Genomic DNA, 24,876 nt, shown 5'->3' with positions numbered 1-24,876 from the left:
ACACAAACAGTACCCCCCCCGTACACACACAGAACCCACCCCCTCTCACCACTTTCCCAGTGGGCGTGAACCACTCGCCCCTTTTGACCACACCGAAGGAGCCTTCGCCTAGCTTCTGGAAGAGGACCAGGTCCTTCTCACTGATCAGACAGCTGAGTGCCTGCTGCTGGGGGGGCGGCGTAGGGGACAGCTTGCGGAAGGAGGTGGTGGGGGCCGCCTGCTGGAAGTCCCCACCGTCCGGCCGCTTCCCGCTGAATACCTGGAGAAAGACGAGGGAAGAGAGACGTCATTAATAGAGGATGAATGAAAAGACCCAACTCTCACCACATTATGTAAATTCGTCTTTGGGTGCTGTAGTGCAGGAGTTATCTGACCTGTATGAAATAGACAAACAGTACTTAGCTGTGAGAATATATTGTTCACCGTTAACATATGTATATATATATATATATATATATATATTATATATATATATATATATATACACACACACTGCTCAAAAAAATAAAGGGAACACTTAAACAACACAATGTAACTCTAAGTCAATCACACTTCTGTGAAATCAAACTGTCCACTTAGGAAGCAACACTGATTGACAATAAATGTCACATGCTGTTGTGCAAATGGAATAGACAACAGGTGGAAATTATAGGCAATTAGCAAGACACCCCTAATAAAGGAGTGGTTCTGCAGGTGGTGACCACAGACCACTTCTCAGTTCCTATGCTTCCTGGCTGATGTTTTGGTCACTTTTGAATGCTGCCGGTGCTTTCACTCTAGTGGTAGCATGAGACGGAGTCTACAACCCACACAAGTGGCTCAGGTAGTGCAGCTCATCCAGGATGGCACATCAATGCGAGCTGTGGCAAGAAGGTTTGCTGTGTCTGTCAGCATAGTGTCCAGAGCATGGAGGCGCTACCAGGTGACAGGCCAGTACATCAGGAGACGTGGAGGAGGCCGTAGGAGGGCAACAACCCAGCAGCAGGACCGCTACCTCCGCCTTTGTGCAAGGAGGAGCAGGAGGAGCACTGCCAGAGCCCTGCAAAATGACATCCAGCAGGCCACAAATGTGCATGTGTCTGCTCAAACGGTCAGAAACAGACTCCATGAGGGTGGTATGAGGGCCCGACGTCCACAGGTGGTGGTTGTGCTTACAGCCCAACACCGTGCAGGACGTTTGGCATTTGCCAGAGAACACCAAGATTGGCAAATTCGCCACTGGCGCCTGTGCTCTTCACAGATGAAAGCAGGTTCACACTGAGCACATGTGACAGACGTGACAGAGTCTGGAGACGCCGTGGAGAACGTTCTGCTGCCTGCAACATCCTCCAGCATGACCGGTTTGGCGGTGGGTCAGTCATGGTGTGGGGTGGCATTTCTTTGGGGGGCCGCACAGCCCTCCATGTGCTCGCCAGAGGTAGCCTGACTGCCATTAGGTACCGAGATGAGATCCTCAGACCCCTTGTGAGACCATATGCTGGTGCGGTTGGCCCTGGGTTCCTCCTAATGCAAGACAATGCTAGACCTCATGTGGCTGGAGTGTGTCAGCAGTTCCTGCAAGAGGAAGGCATTGATGCTATGGACTGGCCCACCCGTTCCCCAGACCTGAATCCAATTGAGCACATCTGGGACATCATATCTCGCTCCATCCACCAATGCCACGTTGCACCACAGACTGTCCAGGAGTTGGCGGATGCTTTAGTCCAGGTCTGGGAGGAGATCCCTCAGGAGACCATCCACCACCTCATCAGGAGCATGCCCAGGCATTGTAGGGAGGTCATACAGGCACGTGGAGGCCACACACACTACTGAGCCTCATTTTGACTTGTTTTAAGGACATTACATAAAATTTGGATCAGCCTGTAGCGTGGTTTTCAACTTTAATTTTGAGTGTGACTCCAAATCCAGACCCCCATGGGTTGATAAATTGGATTTCCATTGATTATTTTTGTGTGATTTTGTTGTCAGCACATTCAACTATGTAAAGAAAAAAGTATTTAATAAGATTATTTCATTCATTCAGATCTAGGATGTGTTATTTTAGTGTTCCCTTTATTTTTTTGATATATATATATATATATATATATATATATATACACACACACACTCACACACACTCAGCCGACAGTTTATTAAGTACATCACCCCGTTCACGCAAATGGTTAGCTCCTACAGACAGTGAGTCACGTGGCCATGGCTTGTTATATAAATCAGGCAGACAGGCATCGAGGCATTCAGTTACTGTTTCGACTGAACGTTACAATGGGCGGAAAGAGTGACCTAAGTGACTTTGAGTGTGGTAGGATCGTCAGGGACTAGGGGCGCCGGTTCCAGTAGCTCAGAAACGGACAGCCTCCTGGGCTTATCACATACAACAGTGTCTAGGGTTTATAGAGAATGGTGAAACAAACAAAAAACATCCAGTCAGCGGCAGTCCTGTGGGTGAAAACAGCTCGTTGATGAGAGGTGGAAGGAGAACGGCAAGAATTGTGCAAGCTAACAGGCGGGCCACAAACAGGCAAATAACGGCGCAGTACAACAGTAGTGTGCAGAACGGCATCTCGGAACACACAACTAGTCTGTCCTTGTCACGGATTGGTTATTGCAGCAGATGACCACACCGGGTTCCACTCCTATCAGCTAAAACCAAGAAGAAGAAGCTCAAGCGGGAACGCCATCACCAACACTGGATAATTGAGGAGTGGAAAAACATTGGCTGGTCCGACAAATCCCGGTTTCTGTTGCCTCATGCTGACGGCAAAGTCAGGATTTGGTGTAAACAGCATTAGTCCATGGCCACATCCTGCCTGGCGTCGACGGTACAGGATGTTGGCGGTGGTGTAATGGTGTGGGGAATGTTTTCTTGGCAAATGTTAGATCCCTTGATACCAACTGAGCAACGTTTGAATGCCACACCTTATAGAATCCATGCCCTGAAGAATTCAGGCTGTTCTGGAGGCAAAGGGGGGTCCGACCTAGTACTAGATAGGTGGACCTAATAATAAACCTATGACTTTGACCAACCTATTGTATGACTTTCACCTTAGTTGTACATTCAAAATAGCAGTACCGTTGGTTGTCTGTGTGAAGGCAGGTTGTATGTCTCCGCAGTGTGGTGTGTATCCATGTCCCTGTTCTTCAGTCTGTGGTGTGTATCAATGTCCCTGTTCTTCAGTCTGTGGTGTGTATCAATGAGTCTGTTCTTCAGTCTGTGGTGTGGTGTGTATCAATGTCCCTGTTCTTCAGTCTGTGGTGTGTATCAATGAGTCTATTCTTCAGTCTGTGGTGTGTATTAATGAGTCTGTTCTTCAGTCTGTGGTGTGTATCAATGTCCCTGTTCTTCAGTCTGTGGTGTGTATCAATGAGTCTATTCTTCAGTCTGTGGTGTGTATCAATGAGTCTGTTCTTCAGTCTGTGGTGTGTATTAATGAGTCTATTCTTCAGTCTGTGGTGTGTATCAATGAGTCTATTCTTCAGTCTGTGGTGTGTATTAATGAGTCTGTTCTTCAGTCTGTGGTGTGTATCAATGAGTCTGTTCTTCAGTCTGTGGTGTGTATCAATGAGTCTGTTCTTCAGGCTGTGGTGTGTATCAATGAGTCTGTTCTTCAGTCTGTGGTGTGTATTAATGAGTCTGTTCTTCAGTCTGTGTAGGTCTCTGTACTGAGTCTGAGTTGTAAATAAGGTATGGGAGGTTCATTAAACAGTGAAGACGGTAGACCATCACACAACCCTGAACTGTACACCTAACTGTCTGGGGAATTTTGGAATAATTTTGAATAATTTTGTCCATTCCATTTTTTACTTTGAAGTAAAAAATCTAAATAGCTGCCACATTTTTTGGGGGGGTCCTGTGCAGTTGTAATTCAAACAAATACACGGGTTAACACCAAATGTTTGATTTTAAAGTTTTTTTAAAAGTTATTTTAGAAGAGATGGTGAATCATGCAACACTTCAAATACATGGTATTTGAGTTTGTGTAATGTACCTTGCTCATCCAGGACTTGCGCTTGCACAAGGCTTTCCTCTTCTTGACCGCCTCCCACAGCCGTCTCTGCCCTGGAGTGACACCAGCGAGAAACAGAGAGACAGAGAGAGAGAAAGACACAAAGAGAGCACACGACAGGGAGAGAATGTCACTGACTATGCAGACCAAGAATGAGAAACCCAAAGACATGCGATAGTGATAGTTATAATCCACAACTAAGGTCAGCTACCAAGGTCCTGGCAACTCATCCGATTCAGCTACTAAGGTCCTGGCAACTCATCCGATTCAGCTACCAAGGTCCTGGCAACTCATCCGATTCAGCTACTAAGGTCCTGGCAACTCATCCGATTCAGCTACCAAGGTCCTGGCAACTCATCCGATTCAGCTACTAAGGTCCTGGCAACTCATCCGATTCAGCTACTAAGGTCCTGGCAACTCATCCGATTCAGCTACTAAGGTCCTGGCAACTCATCCGATTCAGCTACCAAGGTATTCGATTCAGCTACCAAGGTCCTGGAACTCCTCGATTCAGCTACCGGTCCTGGCGATCAGCACAAGGTCCTGGCAATATCCGATCAGCTACCAAGGTCCTGGCAACCTCCGACAGACTAGGTCCTGGCATCATCCGATTCAGCACCAAGGTCTGGCACTATCCGATAGCTACTAAGGTCTGGCAATCATCCGATTCAGCTACTAGGTCCTGGCAACTCCTCCGATTCAGCTACTAAGGTCCTGGCAACTCCTCCGATCAGTATAAGGTCCTGGCAACTCCTCCGATTCAGCTACCAAGGTCCTGGCAACTCATCCGATTCAGCTACCAAGATTCAGCTACCCTCCAGGAGGGTAGCCCTCTGGGAGGAGAGTTGGGCACCGCTGCCCACCAGGAGGGTAGCCCTCTGGGAGGAGAGTTGGGCACCGCTGCCCACCAGGAGGGTAGCCCTCTGGGAGGAGAGTTGGGCACCGCTGCCCACCAGAAGGGCACCGCTGCCCACCAGGAGGGTAGCCCTCTGGGAGGAGAGTTGGTGGACTTGAAACATCAGAACCACTAGGCTACCTGCCGCCCCAATACATCACCTAAAGAAGTGGAAACTCTAAATACATTAGCTAGATCGCTAACTCTAAATAAAGGGGGAGACCTAGTCATTTGTACAACTGAATGTTTTGAACTGAAATGTGTCTTCCGCATTTAACCCAACCCCTCTGAATCAGAGAGGTGCGGGGGGCTGCCATAATCCACATCCACGTCTTCAGCGCCTGGGGAACAGTGGGTTAACTGTCTTGTTCAGGGGCAGAACGACAGATGTTTTTACCTTGTCAGCTCAGGGATTTGATCCAGCAACCTTTCAGTTACTGGCCCAATGCTCTAACCAGTAAAATATAACACCTAGCCATGTACTAATCTAACAGTAAATGTAATGTCTCTCCCCCCCCAAAAAAAATGTTGCAATGAGGCCAAGTGCACTTGCCATGGCCGTTTCGGGCGTTCCGTATTTCAAAGCCATATCAGATATCTTGATTGTAAAACAGTGTGCTTTGAGCTCAGTAACGATCATTGAGAAATAAGAGGGGCACAGGAGGGAAAGAGAGCCTCATTACAGCAGCCCTCCCCAGAAAAACAGGCTGACACTTTTACTACAGCAATCATGAGGATAATGCACTCTACTGTAACAAATTAATGGTTTTATCTGGCCCCAAAAAAATTGGACGTTTTGATTGAGGTGACCAGGTAGAATGTGCAGCTCACCAATGCGACCAATGAAAAATGTAACTCGCACAGCCAAAAGTCAAAAGGTTTGCAAAATGCCCCTCCCCCCACCACCCAAACCATCCCCACTATAACAACTCACCGGGCCGCCCCATGCCGATCTTCTCCAGGTCCTCGTTCTTGACGTAGTCAAAGTGGGAGAGGAGCGTCACGTTAAGGTCGTCACGGATACGCAAAAGGTACTGCTGCAGCTGCACCTCCATCAGCAGCTCCAGGAGCCATTCTGTGCCCTCCTCAGACTGCATGCTACTGCCCAGCTTCTGAATAACACATAGAAAAAGGAGAAACTGGGTTTAAATATTGACAGGCACACAGCATCTATACAAAACCACAAAAGCACAACGGAAGAACAGAAGACTGCACAACCTCTTCACAGACATAGCAAATTACCACACCCTATCCTCCCCCGAGAATACACTGGCACTGTCATAGATCAGTAAGTAGACATCTGTAGCCAGACTTCCGTAGCCAGACAGACATCTGTAACCAGACATCCGCAGACAGACAGACATGTGTAGCCAGACAGACATGTGTAGCCAGACAGACATCCGTAGCCAGACAGACATGCGTAGCCAGACAGACATGCGTAGCCAGACAGACATGTGTAGCCAGACAGACATGTGTAGCCAGACAGACATGTGTAGCCAGACAGACATGCGTAGCCAGACAGACATGTGTAGCCAGACAGACATGTGTAGCCAGACAGACATGCGTAGCCAGACAGACATGCGTAGCCAGACAGTACAAAGCACATCTGGTATCCAGATGATGCACAGACAATGTATCCAAGCAGACAATGTATCCAGACCTTTTTCCTCATTCCCAACCATACCCTGTGTAGAGGGCAGTATGAAGTGGCTGTATGGTCTGTATGGTCTTGTTTGATAGCCTAGCCTATATGTCAAACAACTGTCATCAGGACACAGAGTTCTTTTGACTTCTGTCAAGCATGTCCGGCTGCCCTCTTCTCTATTGGATTTGGAGTGCTGCTTTCAATTATCCAACTATCTACTTCTGAGAGAGAGAGAAAGAGCCTCTGAAAGAGAGACAATATAGATAGAAAGAGAGAGTGGAAGACGCTTAACTAGTACTTCCGATACGAGAGAGAGAGAGAGAGAGAGAGAGAGAGAGAGAGACAGTAAGACGCTTGACTACTACTTCAGATGTCTGTGTGTGTACCTGCACACATTTACACACACAGATCTTTATGACCAACTCCAAAAACCTTTCACTGACTAGCAAGATAGACCCATAGCCAATAACTCAAATGATATGACATGAGAAGAGATTACTTCTATTTTGCTTAAAACATTACACAATTTCAGACTCAAATTGAGTTACTCTATACTACTCCCAAATGGTTACGCCAGATGTTTGCATCCTGATTCGAATCCACCACAAGCACATAAATCTAGGTCACAATGCAGTAATATTCCTGTCTCAATATTCCCAAGTAGCACTTTGTAATCTGTCAGCTCTTAGTGGTCTGGTAACTGGGCTTGGTCTACTTCTAGAACCCCTGAGTAGAACTGGGCTTGGTCTAGTTCTAGAACCCCTGAGTAGAACTGGGCTTGGTCCACTTCTAGAACCCCTGAGTAGAACTGGGCTTGGTCTACTTCTAGAACCCCTGAGTAGAACTGGGCTTGGTCTACTTCTAGAACCCCTGAGTAGAACTGGGCTTGGTCTACTTCTAGAACCCCTGAGTAGAACTGGGCTTGGTCCACTTCTAGAACCCCTGAGTAGAACTGGTCTTGGTCCACTTCTAGAACCCCTGAGTAGAACTGGTCTTGGTCCACTTCTAGAACCCCTGAGGAGAACTGGGCTTGGTCCACTTCTAGAACCCCTGAGTAGAACTGGGCTTGGTCTACTTCTAGAACCCCTGAGTAGAACTGGGCTTGGTCTACTTCTAGAACCCCTGAGTAGAACTGGGCTTGGTCTACTTCTAGAACCCCTGAGTAGAACTGGGCTTGGTCCACTTCTAGAACCCCTGAGTAGAACTGGGCTTGGTCCACTTCTAGAACCCCTGAGTAGAACTGGGCTTGGTCCACTTATTGGTCACTTGTCGCTGGGCGATGGGGAATGCAAGGTGTCACTTGTCGCGGGGCGATGGGGAATGCAAGGTGTCACTTGTCGACGGGGCGATGGGGAATGCAAGGTGTCACTTGTCGCGGGGCGATGGGGAATGCAAGGTGTCACTTGTCGCGGGGCGATGGGGAATGCAAGGTGTCACTTGTCGCGGGGCGATGGGGAATGCAAGGTGTCACTTGTCGCGGGGCGATGGGGAATGCAAGGTGTCACTTGTCGCAGGGCGATGGGGAATACAAGGTGTCACTTGTCGCTGGGGAATGCAAGATGTCACTTGTCGCTGGGCGATGGGGAATGCAAGGTGTCACTTGTCGCTGGGCGATGGGGAATGCAAGGTGTCACTTGTCGCTGGGCGATGGGGAATACAAGGTGTCACTTGTCGCTGGGCGATGGGGAATACAAGGTGACACTTGTCGCTGGGGAATACAAGGTGTCACTTGTCGCGGGGTGATGGGGAATGCAAGGTGTCACTTGTCGCAGGGCGATGGGGAATACAAGGTGTCACTTGTCGCGGGGCAATGGGGAATACAAGGTGTCACTTGTCGCGGGGCAATGGGGAATACAAGGTGTCACTTGTCGCGGGGCGATGGGGAATACAAGGTGTCACTTGTCGCGGGGCGATGGGGAATGCCGGCCAAGGGAAAGGCTGCACCTCAATGGTCTAAAGATTCTTTCTCTACTCATTTTGACCCTTGACCTGCACGGTCTGAAACAACTGTGAAGGAAGTGCTGTATAATGAGGGGGAGGGAGAAAGGAGGTGGGGTTGGAGTAATGGAAAGGGGTGGGAAGAGCTACAAGAAGTTCCTGGTGAAAAATACCTCTGGCCTGAACTCCTTCCCCTTGGCGGAATGAAGAAATGCAAAAGGTCCTGGACTGCTCTCAACAACCCTCCCTGTTGTCTTCAAAAGGTATTTGTCTCAGCACAGAGTCAGTGAGTCAGACAACAAAAAATGACAAAGCAACGCAAACTAGATCCGTGGAAGTCTACCTTGACCACTTGTACCAACGTTAGCCTTGAAGTGTTAGTCAGAGCGTCTCAAGACTGAATTAAGGCAACAACGAGATCGTTTTAAGGTGTCTAGACTGTTTTTTTTGGGGTGGGGGGAGGTATTGATTTGTGTGTTTAGTAGACTACATCTAGTGGGTAGGTTGTGTTAGTATTCTGTTCTAAGTTTAAGAAGAGAAGTGGTTCGGTCAAGCCAGATAAAGTGAATAAGCTAGTCTTTAACAATGTGCCAGTGGGCCTCATTGCAGTTCAGAACTGGATTACGGCATTTAACAGTGGTTTCGCAATGTGAAGCAATGAACATCCTGGTGAAGCAATGAGTGAGTGAAGCAATGTGAAAGCCATGAACATCCTGGCCTGTTGTCCGGTCCATAATGCCTCACTCTGTTTCAAAAACACCCATCCGTAAAAGTTGCTATGGTTTTTAACTGGCAAACAAATCCACATACTGTATGTTTGACCATCTTTGGATCAGAAAGCAGAATATGTCCACAAGTTTCATGCAATCCCAGCTAATCTACATTAAGCCTATACTAGAACAACAGTGACCATGTTTTACATGCACATCAATATCCCGTTATTATTCGGGAAGTATTCTGTTTTTCAGTTGACACGTAAACATCATATCCTGTTTACAATAACCTGAAAAAGCTTGTATCCCAGTTATGAGAAACCCAGATAAGATGCCTGGGCTACGCTGATCTAAGACGGGATACTGTGGCATGTTAACATCTCATTCCGTATACAGTAGTTTTTTGTGGTCAGGCTCAGTTTCGCATATCATGGGGTGTTGTGTGATGATGTTTTCATCGGATTGTCAAACAAATCACTTCAAAAAGTAGACTTCCTCCGCAGTTCCATCCACCATAACAATTCAGCTTACTATAATTAATTTACCATCATTTACTACTGGCTACTTTCGCACCTAATTTGGACAGTTTTCTGCTTATAATTTCTGACATTTGGTAGGCCATATTATAATTTCTGACATTTGGTAGGCCATATTATAATTTCCGACATTTGGTAGGCCATATTATAATTTCAGACATTTGGTAGGCCATATTATAATTTCCTACATTTGGTAGGCCATATTATAATTTCCTACATTTGGTAGGCCATATTATAATTTCCTACATTTGGTAGGCCATATTATAATTTCCGACATTTGGTAGGCCATATTATAATTTCCTACATTTGGTAGGCCATATTATAAATTCTGACATTTGGTAGGCCATATTATAATTTCTGACATTTGGTAGGCCATTTGTTTGTCAACAATAGTTAGATACATGCAGCTTCTCTTCTGCCATAACTTGTTTCCCCAGAAGACAAAATAAAGTAGAGCTCACCAGAATAATGTCTTACATCTGATAGAATTAATGCATTAGTAATCTAGTTAACAGCGGTAACGTTATCTGTTGCATTTAGAAAACGCAATAAATCCGAAAAAATTGGAAAGATTGGTCCTGTGCAAAATGTCGAAATGTGATCGGTTTGACCGGTTTTAAGGAAATTAAAAGCTGAGAAAACAATGAAACAGGTTTCTGAAGACTCATATTTTATGTTGTTGGAATAATGCCTGCTTGCATAAGAGTGTCAAAGATAACACATCACATTCACATTTTCTCAAGAGATCCTGAAAGAAAGAAATCATATTTCTCCACTCCTGTTCCCGAGACAATATTGTATTTGTTGTATAATTTCACTGCACGAAATGCATAATTCTGCAGGCGTTAATATTATATTACTCTACATGTGACAGGTTATAGACCCACAGTTAATATTATATTACTCTACATGTGACAGGTTATAGACCCACAGTTAATATTATATTACTCTACATGTGACAGGTTATAGACCCACAGTTAATATTATATTACTCTACATGTGACAGGTTATAGACCCACAGTTAATATTATATTACTCTACATGGGACAGGTTATAGACCCACAGTTAATATTATATTACTCTACATTTGACAGGTTATAGACCTAAAGTCAGTGTCCATATTTCAGTTACTATTCCATTTAACCCATATACTTACATTCGAAATATTCTGTTTATTCATGGATACAGGGATACTGGTGAGCGGGATATCAAAGCTGCATGTAAACAAAGTATCCTGAATAACACCTTTAGCGGGATATGAGCTACTATCCGTAATACTGTGAGCATGTAAATGTGGTCAGTGAGACTAACCTACATTCAGAATATGAACTAATTACAGGAGGAAACCAACGGTTGTCTGGCTTCTAACTAAAACATGATTGCAACTGAAATCTGGCTCAGTAATGTTAAGTGATCTTACATATCAAAAAGGCAGTGGATGTGGACAGGTTGAGCAACGTGTGATGTGTGGGATGTGTACATTTTGGACATAAACCCATTCAAGCATAGGTGACAAGTCTTTCATTTGAAGAACCTAATCTTCACCCAAATTCCTCCACCTTGATAGAAATACTTTACTTATGGTACCTTTTCCAGACCAGCCACCGCCATACCCATTCATTCAATGACATCACCGTAACAACTTGTCAACGAGACGAAACGAGTAGGCTTACTCTGTACACATGGAAGTGTGCCAGGAAAGGGAAAGACATTTTGAGCTTGTCGAAACGCCGCATCCCGAATTCTGTGAGAGAGTTTTTTTTTGTTTTTTTTAAATCTTCAGAGACACCTGCTTCTGTGGCCTGACAGTATCAGAGCAACGGGATTCCCCGGAGAGGGAACGCTGAGAGAGTGCTCCAACGATCCCGTTCCCAATCCCGGGAAAAGGAAAACTTCCTGAGCTCTTGAAGCCAGGCTACATTCCATCACGGGGCATAACACAGGAACAATCTAAAGAAACCTAACAAATGGTCGAATGAGAAGGATAAATCCAGAGAAACTGTTACTTTGTGAGAAGGATAAATCCAGAGGAACTGTTACTTTGTGAGAAGGATAAATCCAGAGGAACTGTTACTTTGTGAGAAGGATAAATCCAGAGGAACTGTTACTTTGTGAGAAGGATAAATCCAGAGGAACTGTTACTTTGTGAGAAGGATAAATCCAGAGGAACTGTTACTTTGTGAGAAGGATAAATCCAGAGGAACTGTTACTTTGTCAGTTTCTCTAGCAGCTTTGAAAAGTTGGCTGAGATATAGCCCAATGCTACCCAGCTCCTGCCCTCTCTACCCTCCTCCGTGTGCCCAGCTCCTGTCCATTCGTTTATCCATCCCCACCATCGTGGGGCTAAAAATAGCAGCGACTAGATTTTCGCCTAGATTCACTCAGAGCTGCCAGCTCCAGCCGAGAGAAAAGTGGAGAACAGCGGCGTGATGACTCACAGAGTGTATCTGTATGTGTGGTATGGTATTTTAGTGAGCGAGTTTGTGCATTTGTTTGTGGTGCACATGAATGTGTGTGTATGCACGTCAGTGTGCGCACTGGAAGTACTGTTCCTTCTGTTTTGAGCAAAGCTGGCAAATCATTCTGGCTCAGGCTCTCTCTCCTCCCTCTCTCTCCTCCCTCTCTCTCCTCCCTTCTTTCTCGCTTACTGGATGGCTTGGCTCAGTCAGCTTGGTGATTCCTGGTATTCCCTCTCTGCCTCTTTTTCCCCCTCGCTCTCTTTCTCCCTTTCAGTCTCTCTGCCCGTATCACTTTTCTTCCACCCTCTTTTTCTCTCCTTTCCCTCACTCTCTATCTCCCTCTACCCCATGTTCTCTCCCTTTCCTACCTCCCTCCCTCTCTAAGACCGACAGGGAAGTGCTCCGTGGCGAGGACAGAGGCTCCATGGTATTCGGCTGAAGGAACATTTGAGGTCAGATTTGAGGTCAGATTGAACTGCAGGATGGAGAACTCGTTTCCTGTGCACCCCCCACTTACAGTATGTTAGGATCTTAACCCTTTACACGGGTGGGAATTGTCCTATAACTATATGGATAGGGATACATTGAAATGTTTCTTACAGAAGAAATATGGAAAGCACATGCATAACCATGGAAACAATTGAAAGGGAAAAGTTTGGCAATTATGGGGAAATGATTAGACCACAGTTCACTTGACAAGACTGAATTCAAACATTACACTGTTGATTTGCTCTGTATTTGACATTTACTGCAGCATTAACGACATCTGAAAATCCTCTGAATACATTCAGTAACATGATGAGAATGTTCCTGGACAATGTGTTGCAGGTGCAACATAAGACAAGAGAATGACAAGGGTTTGAGACACAGGACTAACTGGTGTCTCCAAGTGGACACACACACACACACACACACACACACACACACCTCTTCAAAGTGTGCATATTTCAATGCACTTTTATGACTCATAGAAGAGTCTTCAACTATAAGGTGCTTTTTGAGCGCTCCTAGCTGTGCAGTTGAGGAACTAGAGCAAGCACACTTCTAGTTGTTTAGTTAAGAACATAACCCTGCATCCCCGCCATCATACTATTACTGTAGTTGTTTACGCAATCCAAAAACGGTCCATTATAAAAATCACAATCTGGGTCAGCCGGGCATCATTTGAAAGCTTGTTCTATTGCCAACAAGACAAGTTAAGTTATAAAAATATGATCTTACAGTGTTAGGCTTTTCACAATTCAATTCAGGGGAAACAGATTGTAATTTTGGTGCGGCAAGAAAGGAGACCTTAGTGCATTCTGCTATGTGTAGAATAACCCAGGGTATGTCAGCCATGTGTAGAATAACCCAGGGTATGTCTGCTATGTGTAGAATAACCCAGGGTATGTCAGCTATGTGTAGAATAACCCAGGGTATGTCAGCTATGTGTAGAATAACCCAGGGTATGTCAGCTATGTGTAGAATAACCCAGGGTATGTCAGCTATGTGTAGAACAACCCAGGGTATGTCAGCTATGTGTAGAATAACCCAGGGTATGTCAGCTATGTGTAGAATAACCCAGGGTATGTCAGCTATGTGTAGAATAACCCAGGGTATGTCAGCTATGTGTAGAATAACCCAGGGTATGTCAGCTATGTGTAGAATAACCCAGGGTATGTCTGCTATGTGTAGAATAACCCAGGGTATGTCAGCTATGTGTAGAATAAACTACATCACACCCGTCCAGACCCACTAGAAAACACCCCCATCTCCATTAACTACATCACACCTGTCCAGACCCACTAGAACACACCTCCATCTCCATTAACTACATCACACCTGCCCAGACCCACTAGAACACACCTCCATCTCCATTAACTACATCACACCTGTCCAGACCCACTAGAACACACCTCCATCTCCATTAACTACATCACACCTGCCCAGACCCACTAGAACACACCCCCATCTCCATTAACTACATCACACCTGTCCACTAGAACACACCTCCATCTCCATTAACTACATCACACCTGTCCACTAGAACACACCTCCATCTCCATTAACTACATCACACCTGTCCAGACCCACTAGAACACACCTCCATCTCCATTAACTACATCACACCTGCCCAGACCCACTAGAACACACCCCCATCTCCATTAACTACATCACACCTGTCCAGACCCACTAGAACACACCTCCATCTCCATTAACTACATCACACCTGTCCACTAGAACACACCCCCATCTCCATTAACTACATCACACCTGTCCAGACCCACTAGAACACACCTCCATCTCCATTAACTACATCACACCTGTCCACTAGAACACACCTCCATCTCCATTAACTACATCACACCTGTCCAGACCCACTAGAACACACCCCCATCTCCATTAACTACATCACACCTGTCCAGACCCACTAGAACACACCTCCATCTCCATTAACTACATCACACCTGTCCAGACCCACTAGAACACACCTCCATCTCCATTAACTACATCACACCTGCCCAGACCCACTAGAACACACCTCCATCTCCATTAACTACATCACACCTGTCCACTAGAACACACCTCCATCTCCATTAACTACATCACACCTGTCCACTAGAACACACCTCCATCTCCATTAACTACATCACACCTGCCCAGACCCACTAGAACACACCTCCATCTCCATTAACTACATCACACCTGTCCAGACCCACTAGAACACACCTCCATCTCCATTAACTACATCACACCTGCCCAGACCCACTAGAACACACCTCCATCTCCATTAACTACATCACACCTGTCCAGACCCACTAGAACACACCTCCATCTCCATTAACTACATCACACCTGTCCACTAGAACACACCTCCATCTCCATTAACTACATCACACCTCCAGCCCACTAGAACACACCTCCATCTCCATTAACTACATCACACCCGCCCAGACCCACTAGAACACACCTCCATCTCCATTAACTACATCACACCTGTCCACTAGAACACACCTCCATCTCCATTAACTACATCACACCTGTCCACTAGAACACACCTCCATCTCCATTAACTACATCACACCTGCCCAGACCCACTAGAACACACCTCCATCTCCATTAACTACATCACACCTGTCCAGACCCACTAGAACACACCTCCATCTCCATTAACTACATCACACCTGTCCAGACCCACTAGAACACACCTCCATCTCCATTAACTACATCACACCTGTCCAGACCCACTAGAACACACCTCCATCTCCATTAACTACATCACACCCGTCCAGACCCACTAGAACACACCTCAATTAACAGGTCAACATTCACAAGGAAACGGGGCCAGACGGATTACCAGGACGTGTACTCAGAGCATGCGCGGAATAACTGGCAAGTGTGTTCGCTGACATTTTCAACATCTCCCTGTCTGAGTCTGTAATACCAACATGTTTTAAGCAGACCACCATAGTGTCTGTGTCCAAGAACACTAAGGTAACCTGCCTAAATGACTACCAACCCGTAGCACTCACGTCTGTAGCCATGAAGTGCTTTGAAAGGCTGGTCATGGCTCACATCAACACCATCATCCCAGAAACCCTAGACCCACTCCACTTTTGCATACTGCCCCAACAGATCCACAGATGATGCAATCTTTATTGCACTCCACACTGCCCTTTCACACTGTAATATAGTGGACTGGACTGTAGTGTAGTGGACTGGACTGTAGTGTAGTGGACTGGACTATAGTATACTGGACTGTAGTGTAGTGGACTGTAGTGTAGTGGACTGTAGTGGACTGTAGTGGACTGTAGTGTACTGGACTGTAATGTACTGGACTGTAGTGTAGTGTAGTGTACTGGACAGTAGTGTAGTGTAGTATACTGGATTGTAGTGTAGTGGACTGTAGTGTAGTGGACTGGACTGTAGTGGACTGGACTGTAGTGGACTGTAGTGTAGTGTACTGGACAGTAGTGTAGTGTAGTGTAATGTAGTGTAGTGGACTGTAGTGTAGTGGACTGGACTGTAGTGTAGTGGACTGGACTGTAGTGGACTGGACTGTAGTGTAGTGGACTGTAGTGTACTGGACTGTAGTGTACTGGACTGGACTGTAGTGTAGTGGACTGTAGTGTACTGGACTGTAGTGGACTGTAGTGTAGTGGACTGTAGTGTAGTGGACTGTAGTGTAGTGGACTGTAGTGTAGTGTAGTGGACTGTAGTGTTGTGTAGTGGACTGTAGTGTTGTGTAGTGGACTGTAGTGTAGTGGACTGTAGTGTAGTATAGTGAACTGTAGTATAGTGGACTGTAGTGTAGTGTAGTGGACTGTAGTGTAGTGGACTGTAGTGTAGTGGACTGTAGTGTAGTGGACTGTAGTGTAGTGTAGTGGACTGTAGTATAGTGGACTGTAGTGTAGTGGACTGTAGTGTAGTATAGTGGACTGTAGTGTAGTGGACTGTAGTGCAGTATAGTGAACTGTAGTGTAGTGGACTGTAGTGTAGTATAGTGAACTGTAGTGTAGTGGACTGTAGTGTAGTGGACTGTAGTGTAGTGTAGTGGACTGTAGTATAGTGGACTGTAGTGTAGTGGACTGTAGTGTAGTGGACTGTAGTGTAGTGGACTGTAGTGGACTGTAGTGTAGTGGACTGTAGTGTAGTATAGTGAACTGTAGTGTAGTGGACTGTAGTGTAGTATAGTGAACTGTAGTGTAGTGGACTGTAGTGTAGTGGACTGTAGTGTAGTGTAGTGGACTGTAGTATAGTGGACTGTAGTGTAGTGGACTGTAGTGTAGTGGACTGTAGTGGACTGTAGTGGAGTATAGTGAACTGTAGTTTAGTGGACTGCAGTACACACACACCTGACATGGCTACCTCCTCCCCTGACCTAACAGAACAGGCTACTCTGTAAACACAGAGACATGGCTACCTCCTCCCCTGACCTAACAGAACAGGCTACTCTGTCAGCACAGAGACATGGCTACCTCCTCCCCTGACCTAACAGAACAGGCTACTCTGTCAGCACAGAGACATGGCTACCTCCTCCCCTGACCTAACAGAACAGGCTACTCTGTAAACACAGAAACATGGCTACCTCCTCCCCTGACCTAACAGAACAGGCTACTCTGTCAGCACAGAGACATGGCTACCTCCTCCCCTGACCTAACAGAACAGGCTACTCTGTCAGCACAGAGACATGGCTACCTCCTCCCCTGACCTAACAGAACAGGCTACTCTGTCAGCACAGAGACATGGCTACCTCCTCCCCTGACCTAACAGAACAGGCTACTCTGTCAGCACAGAGACATGGCTACCTCCTCCCCTGACCTAACAGAACAGGCTACTCTGTCAGCACAGAGACATGGCTACCTCCTCCCCTGACCTAACAGAACAGGCTACTCTGTCAGCACAGAGACATGGCTACCTCCTCCCCTGACCTAACAGAACAGGCTACTCTGTCAGCACAGAGACATGGCTACCTCCTCCCCTGACCTAACAGAACAGGCTACTCTGTAAACACAGAAACATGGCTACCTCCTCCCCTGACCTAACAGAACAGGCTACTCTGTAAGCACAGAAACATGGCTACCTCCTCCCCTGACCTAACAGAACAGGCTACTCTGTCAGCACAGAGACATGGCTACCTCCTCAGAGAGACAGACAACCCTCTAATGACTGCATATCACACTAGTGAGAAAGAAGGGAAAGAAAAGGAGAGAGAGAGAGGGATGGATGGATGGAGAGAGGGAGGACAGAGAAGGGTGTGGGTGCGTCCCATCACAAAAGTCATTCAGCAGCACTTCATCAATGACCTCATGGTTCCGCATTCAATAACGTGGGCTGGGTGTGTGTGTGTGTGTGTGTGTGTGTGTGTGTGTGTGTGTGTGTGTGTGAGTGAGTGAGAGAGAGAGAGACAGAGAAAAAGTAACAGTCATGATCTGAAGGGTTGAGCAGACACACAGACCATAACAGATAGATGCAAAAAATATAGCTATGCATAGCCTAGCCTAGCCATAATCACTGCATTTGTTGAATGAATGGTAGATGGCAACAACTATACTGCCAGATGGGTACCTGGAACACACACACACACACACACACACACACACACACACACACACACACACACAATACATTAGCCTGCTAGTGTTCTTTATATTCAGGGTTAGATACAAAGCACTAGACTTCAACAAGACACTATCACATGAACAGAGATATGAAGGTATTTCTTTAAAATCAGTCGACTTGAAATACTTCACCTACAACCCAAATAATGACTCATAAATAATACAATACAGGACTTGAAAACACACACACACACACACACACACACACACACACACACACACACACACACACACACACACACACACACACACTTCCTGCCATGTCATAATGAAGGTCTCATATTCTCTACTGATGAGTAGTTAGGCAGCAGTGCCGTCAGAAAACACAGTGACCATCACTCCATGATCGGTGTGAAGTGAACTACCTCCTCATCAACGCTGGGCAGCCGCTGGTAGTCCGATGTCTCATCCAGTCGCTGGTACTCAGCCGTCTCTCCCATGGCAAAGTCCAACACAGACAGTCAGTCAGTCAGTCATCTCTCCAATAGCCTCAGTCCAGTGGTTTCCTGGTCCACCTTGGGCTGAGAATCACCAATCCAGTGTGTGTTCTGGCGAACAACAGACAGGCTATTTCCTCGTTGTAGCAGTCAAAGATATTCCTTTCTTCTTTTCTGTAGACAGTTCTTGGATTTCATTCAAAAAGGGGATGTTGTGGTCAGCCAGCCATAACAAGTGACCAAGTGTTTTTGGTTAGGTACAGTAAGAAGGACAGGAGCGCAAGGTAGGATTGTCCTCTTCACAATGGACATAGGCTTTTCCTCTGGGAATGTATTGGCTGGTTGGCAGGTTGAGTCAGGTTCTGTGGAGGGTTTCCCCTATATGTGGATGTAGCAGGAGTCCAGCTATGTTGTTGATTGGTGTTGAGGAAAGCCTTGTAAACAGGAGGTGTCAAAGGGTGGCGGATCCTAGTTTATTTCCGTCTCGTCTAATGACCTTCCAGTCCTGCTCTTCGCTCTCTCGCTTTCCTCCTCGCATCACAGGCTGTCACCATCCGTTTCCCCTCTCTCTTTCTGTCGCGCGCTGCTTGTTCATTGGTCAATGCCTCAGTGCTGACACATGCTGCACTAGTTCTCCTTCTCTCGCTCAGTCGTTCTATTTCCACAGCATCCCTATGTCCGGTTTACCTTATTGCCTCATCTTCAAAATAAATACAGGAAGGCGGCATTGGAAAACAAGAGGATGTAGAACTCGTCTTTCACCCGAGTCCCGAGGGCTATTTTTCATTTTGTATGCATCTCCATCCTCCTAGTTTTTAAACAGCTGTCCACTCTGACCAGCAGCTTAGCACTGAGGAGAGGGAGAGAGAAACTGGGTGTGTTTTTTTTGGTGCATTTTTAAACAGACTTCCTGATTGCTCAGTTGGAGCCGACGGTTAATCCCTTTGTTGTTGTTGTCTCTTTCCTTCACAATGCTTATTTTTCTCCCCATTAATTTTTTTTTGCTCCAGCTGGTCGGCGATTTGATGAGTGGTCGCCTCCCCATTGCCACGGCGAGAGTGGCCCCCCCCCTGGTCGTCGCCATGGGGATCTACAGTCAGCGGTGGTCCTGAGAGGAGCGGCCAATGAGGTGGCAGGAGACCGACAGGGGCGGAGGCGTGCATTAATGAGGAGCACTAATCCTGCCATATAGGAGGGAGAAAAACACGGCCACGCTGGGCGGTGTGTGTGTGTGTGTGTGTGTGTGTGTAGAAAGCACCACTCTGCTATGGGAGGGGAGGGAGAGCTGACATCTGGATGAAAGGGGGAGTAGAGAGAGAGAACGAACGAATAAACGACAGAACAAGAGAGGCAGAAACTCTTATCTGCCGGCCTCCTGATTCTCTCTCCACAATCTAACCCTGACAGTAGAGTCATGGTCTTGAAGGTACTGACCAAGGCATTAGCACTGGATCTCAATAACGGTAGCACTGCGGTTGTTAACTCCATCTTTCTCTCTCCATCTCTCTCTCTCTGTCTCTTAATGGTTTTGGCCAGTCTAGTGCAGTCCCGTTCCTGGGGCCTGTTATTCGCAGCCCGCTGATCAGGCTTAATGTTCTCATCCCTTCTCCACCTCCGCTGCTAAATCTGTTCCCTCCTGGCCCTGCACAGCGGGTACAGACCGACATGGACGTACACACACAGTCACCTACATGGCAGTGTCCTCTGCTCCTGTGACCTTTGACTTATTATTGCTGTTGCATTTTCTTGTGATACAAAATAAAATAAAATTATTGGGCAAATGACGATGATTCATTGATCTCCCTACCATTTAATGGTGCTGGGGGCTTTGTCTGTTTAAGAACAAATCTAGGAGAAACCATTCTAAAACGATTCACACAACAGACTTGGCACTAGAGGAATGCCCCAATTTAAAATCAACCCCTTCATGTAGGATCTAGGGGTCGATTTAGAACCAATTACAACTTTTAAAAAATAACAAGAATTTATTCCACAAGTTGTTTGTCAAGGTAAAGACAGCAGGTCCAACCAGGTCCAGAATGAAGGCTAAAGACACACAGTTAAAAACGACAACCTGCCGACTCTTCACGCCTTACTTTGTAACTTCCTCTCCTTCTCTTACCTTTTCCTGAACGAGAGGCTTTGTTGTTCTGTCCCTGCAGTGTCCTGTTGCGGTAGTCTAGCGCCCATCCCCTCTCGCAGCTGAATTCAGTGTGAGGGCAGCTCAGATTAAAGGTCCTGTTGTGGTAGTCTAGCGCCCATCCCCTCTCGCAGCTGAATTCAGTGTGAGGGCAGCTCAGATTAAAGGTCCTGTTGTGGTAGTCTAGCGCCCATCCCCTCTCGCAGCTGAATTCAGTGTGAGGGCAGCTCAGATTAATGGTCCTGTTGTGGTAGTCTAGCGCCCATCCTCTCTCGCCGCTGAATTCAGTGTGAGGGCAGCTCAGATTAAAGGTCCTGTTGTGGTAGTCTAGCGCCCATCCCCTCTCGCAGCTGAATTCAGTGTGAGGGCAGCTCAGATTAAAGGTCCTGTTGTGGTAGTCTAGCGCCCATCCCCTCTCGCAGCTGAATTCAGTGTGAGGGCAGCTCAGATTAATGGTCCTGTTGTGGTAGTCTAGCGCCCATCCTCTCTCGCCGCTGAATTCAGTGTGAGGGCAGCTCAGATTAAAGGTCCTGTTGTGGTAGTCTAGCGCCCATCCCCTCTCGCAGCTGAATTCAGTGTGAGGGCAGCTCAGATTAATGGTCCTGTTGTGGTAGTCTAGCGCCCATCCCCTCTCGCAGCTGAATTCAGTGTGAGGGCAGCTCAGATTAAAGGTCCTGTTGTGGTAGTCTAGCGCCCATCCCCTCTCGCAGCTGAATTCAGTGTGAGGGCAGCTCAGATTAAAGGTCCTGTTGTGGTAGTCTAGCGCCCATCCCCTCTCGCAGCTGAATTCAGTGTGAGGGCAGCTCAGATTAAAGGTCCTGTTGTGGTAGTCTAGCGCCCATCCCCTCTCGCAGCTGAATTCAGTGTGAGGGCAGCTCAGATTAAAGGTCATGTTGCGTAACAATCACATTTTGGAATAGTGAGTGCATTTCCAAAAGTTGGGAAGAGATTTTTGACGTACCGATTCCATGGTATGAGTTGATATATTAAACAACGCAAGATTCAAGACTTCATGCTTTTCAGCTAAAATTATTAGATAGAATTCCACCAACAAAATGTTGAATATTTGGGGCATAAAATCATCGAAGCTCTGCAGATTTTGTTGTGAGGACACAGAATCAATAGACCATTTATTTTGGTGTTGCCCTCAGGTAGCCTGTTCTGGTCTCAGGTTCAGGAATGGCTGAAAATGCAGAACATTGATCTAAAATTGACCCTAGAAATAGTACTGTTAGGAGATCTGGAGAGACCGGGTCAGTCAATTACTAATACTCTTAGTAAAAGTATTTATCTTCAACTCGCAATCTGTGGATTCTATTCTATTAGATAGATCGAAATTGTAGTTTAACGTCACAGCATATTTGAAAGATATGTGTTGCATAGAAACCCGAAGTGGGTGGCCAGCAGAGATAGATGGGATGGGCTGAGGAAAGCTGAGGGTTGGGATGTGGAATTGGAGACAAGTGGGAGTGGAGTTGCTGTGTGGGAGATTGACCATCATTCTAAGATAAAAGTGAAAAAAAAATGTCAAAATAAAACATAATAAAAAGTATGTTTGAATGACAGAGAGGGGCAGTGTTTTTACAGCTAATGCCGGTTTGCCTGAGGCTAATGTTTGTGCACATGCATATACACACACACACTCTCATGCAAATACACACATACAAGAACACACACATACATGTAATAGTGCCAGACATGCACACAAACATACACAGTTGGCATTGCTGTTATGATTTTAGTTGTCCTTGATGTCCTTTGTTTACATTTTTTATGCACTGTTTTCTTCTGTCTTTTTTTCTCTTTAGTTCATTCTCTTGGTTGTTGGTGCATTGGGGGGTTCTTGGGGGTGGGGAATGGAATTTTAATTTTAATTTTTATTCTTGGGGGGGGACTGTGGGAGGGGTCTCGAATGGTTGAGGGACAGCTATTGGGGAACTGTAGGGGGGATCTTGGAGGGTTTGGGTTCACGTTTTTTGGCCTGGTGGTAGATCTGTCAACATGCCCTTGAGCAGGGCATTGACCCTGGATGCTTCTGTGTGTCGCTCTGAATGGGAGTCTGTTGGATGACTGGTTTGATGTAGTTGTTGACCGGCTTCACTGCAAGTATATTGTATGTTTCAGATATTCAATAAAAAAAAAAAAAAGGTTTTTAAAACATCATGTGCATAAAAAAAGTTCACGCTGGGGCGATCATTAGAGATATTTGGAACTCACGTATGAAAAAGTTAAAGTTCCCGGCCAATAGGAGCGCCGCTTCTGGATGAGCATTTTCTTGTTTGCTTATGGCCTTATAGAGTTGGTTGAGTGCGCTCTTAGTGCATCGGTTTGTGGTGGTAAATAGACGGCTACGAAAAAGATAGATGAAAACTCTTGGTAGATAGTGTGGTCTACAGCTTATCATGAGGTACTCTACCTCAGGCGAGCAATACCTCGAGACTTCCTTAATATTAGACATCACACACCAGCTGTTATTGACAAATAGAGTTCCTTGGTGACCACAAACCCCCCCTTTGTTTTTACACTGCTGCTACTCACTGTTTATTATCTATGCATAGTCATTTTACCCCTACCTACATGTACAAATGACCTCATCTAACCTGTACCCCCGCACATTGACTCGGTACCAGTATCCCCTGTATAGTTATTTTATTGTGTTTCTTTTCAATTTAGTTTATTTTGTAAATATTTTCTTAACTCTATTTCTTGAACTGCATTGTTGGTTAAGGGCTTGTAAGTAAAGTCTACACCTGTTGTATTCGCCGCATGTGACAAATAACATTTGATATAGCCGAATCCACTAATATGAAGGGGTATCCAAATACTTTTGTATGCACGGTGTATAAAACTCTGGATTTCTGGTGCTTGTATTGGCTAATGAGAGGATTTGAAGCCACCAGTCGGCCATATTGGGAGTATTTCAATTATTTTAATTTCAACAACATGTATTTAATAAATAAAAAATACTGGGGCAGTAACATTAGAACTTTCCAAAAATTATACTTTCAGGAATTACTGAATATATTTTTACATTTTTATGTTTAGCTCACATAAAATAATTTCAAAGTATGAATTAATAAAAGCTTTTCTATAGCTCCCAAAATCTGTTGTTGTTGGTGGGGGAGTACTAAGATGGCTTTAAAACTGTAACCACTAATCACTGAAGAAATTATCTGTGTGTGTGTGTGTGTGTGTGTGTGTGTGTGTGTGTGTGTGTGTGTCTGTGTGTGTGTCACCTCTTCCAGTCAAAGATTAACTGCTTTTGACTTAGTGGATGACTTCATCCTTGAGGTTGAGACCACAAGACAGTCTACTATATGAATCACATTATGTATTGTTAACACAAGCTAACTAGGCTAAAGACACAGGTCATTGCGGTTTACAAAGAAAACTAGATTTCTCGGAAGAGAAAGGGAGGTAGTACTGATGGACATAGTGGGAGAGAAAGGGAGGTAGTACTGACGGTAATACTGGTAGAGGAAGGGAGGTAGTACTGACAGTAATACTGGTAGAGGAAGGGAGGTAGTACTGATGGTAATACTGGGAGAGAAAGGAGGTAGTACTAATGGTAATACTGGGAGAGAAAATGAGGTAGTACTAATGGGTGGACCATTTCAGTTTGTCCGTGATGTGTGCGCCGAGGAACTTAAAACTTTCCACCTTCTCCACTACTGTCCCGTCAATGTGGATAGGGGGCTGCTCCCTCTGCTGTTTCCTGAAGTCCACGATTATCTCCCTTGTTTTGTTGACATTGAGTGTGAGGTTATTTTCCTGACACCACACTCCGAGGGCTCTCATGTTAGTAATCAAGCCTACCACTGTAGTGTCGTCTGCAAACTTGATGATTGAGTTGGAGGCGTGCATGGCCACGCAGTCGTGGGTGAACAGGGAGTACAGAAGAGGGCTGAGAACGCACCCTTGTGGGGCCCCAGTGTTGAGGATCAGCCGGGTGGAGATGTTGTTACCTACCCTCACCACCTGGGGGCGGCGCGTCAGGAAGTCCAGGAC

General features: G+C 45.9%; 1 protein-coding gene across 3 annotated transcripts in view; it reads right to left on the bottom strand.

Annotated features, from left to right (window-relative positions):
- The window catches only part of LOC106596996 (activated CDC42 kinase 1), an 86,102-nt gene that overhangs the window by 31,393 nt on the left and 29,833 nt on the right, over positions 1 to 24,876 (bottom strand). Inside the window, exons 1-4 of one of the 3 annotated variants that reach the window (XM_045714464.1) lie at positions 18,657 to 19,464; positions 5,834 to 6,011; positions 3,987 to 4,057; positions 50 to 259 (exon numbers count right to left, since the gene is read on the bottom strand). In XM_045714464.1, coding sequence (XP_045570420.1) covers positions 50 to 259; positions 3,987 to 4,057; positions 5,834 to 6,011; positions 18,657 to 18,731 — 534 coding nt within the window. In that variant the 5' untranslated portion in view covers positions 18,732 to 19,464. Of the gene's footprint in view, positions 1 to 39; positions 260 to 3,986; positions 4,058 to 5,833; positions 6,012 to 18,656; positions 19,465 to 24,876 lie in introns of those variants that run through there. The other 2 variants (XM_045714465.1, XM_045714466.1) reach the window with 2 other exon arrangements.

The sequence above is a fragment of the Salmo salar genome, chromosome ssa03 (assembly GCF_905237065.1).
Source record: "Salmo salar chromosome ssa03, Ssal_v3.1, whole genome shotgun sequence".
Taxonomy (NCBI): Eukaryota; Metazoa; Chordata; class Actinopteri; order Salmoniformes; family Salmonidae; genus Salmo; species Salmo salar.
This window is presented reverse-complemented; position numbering and strand designations above follow the sequence as displayed.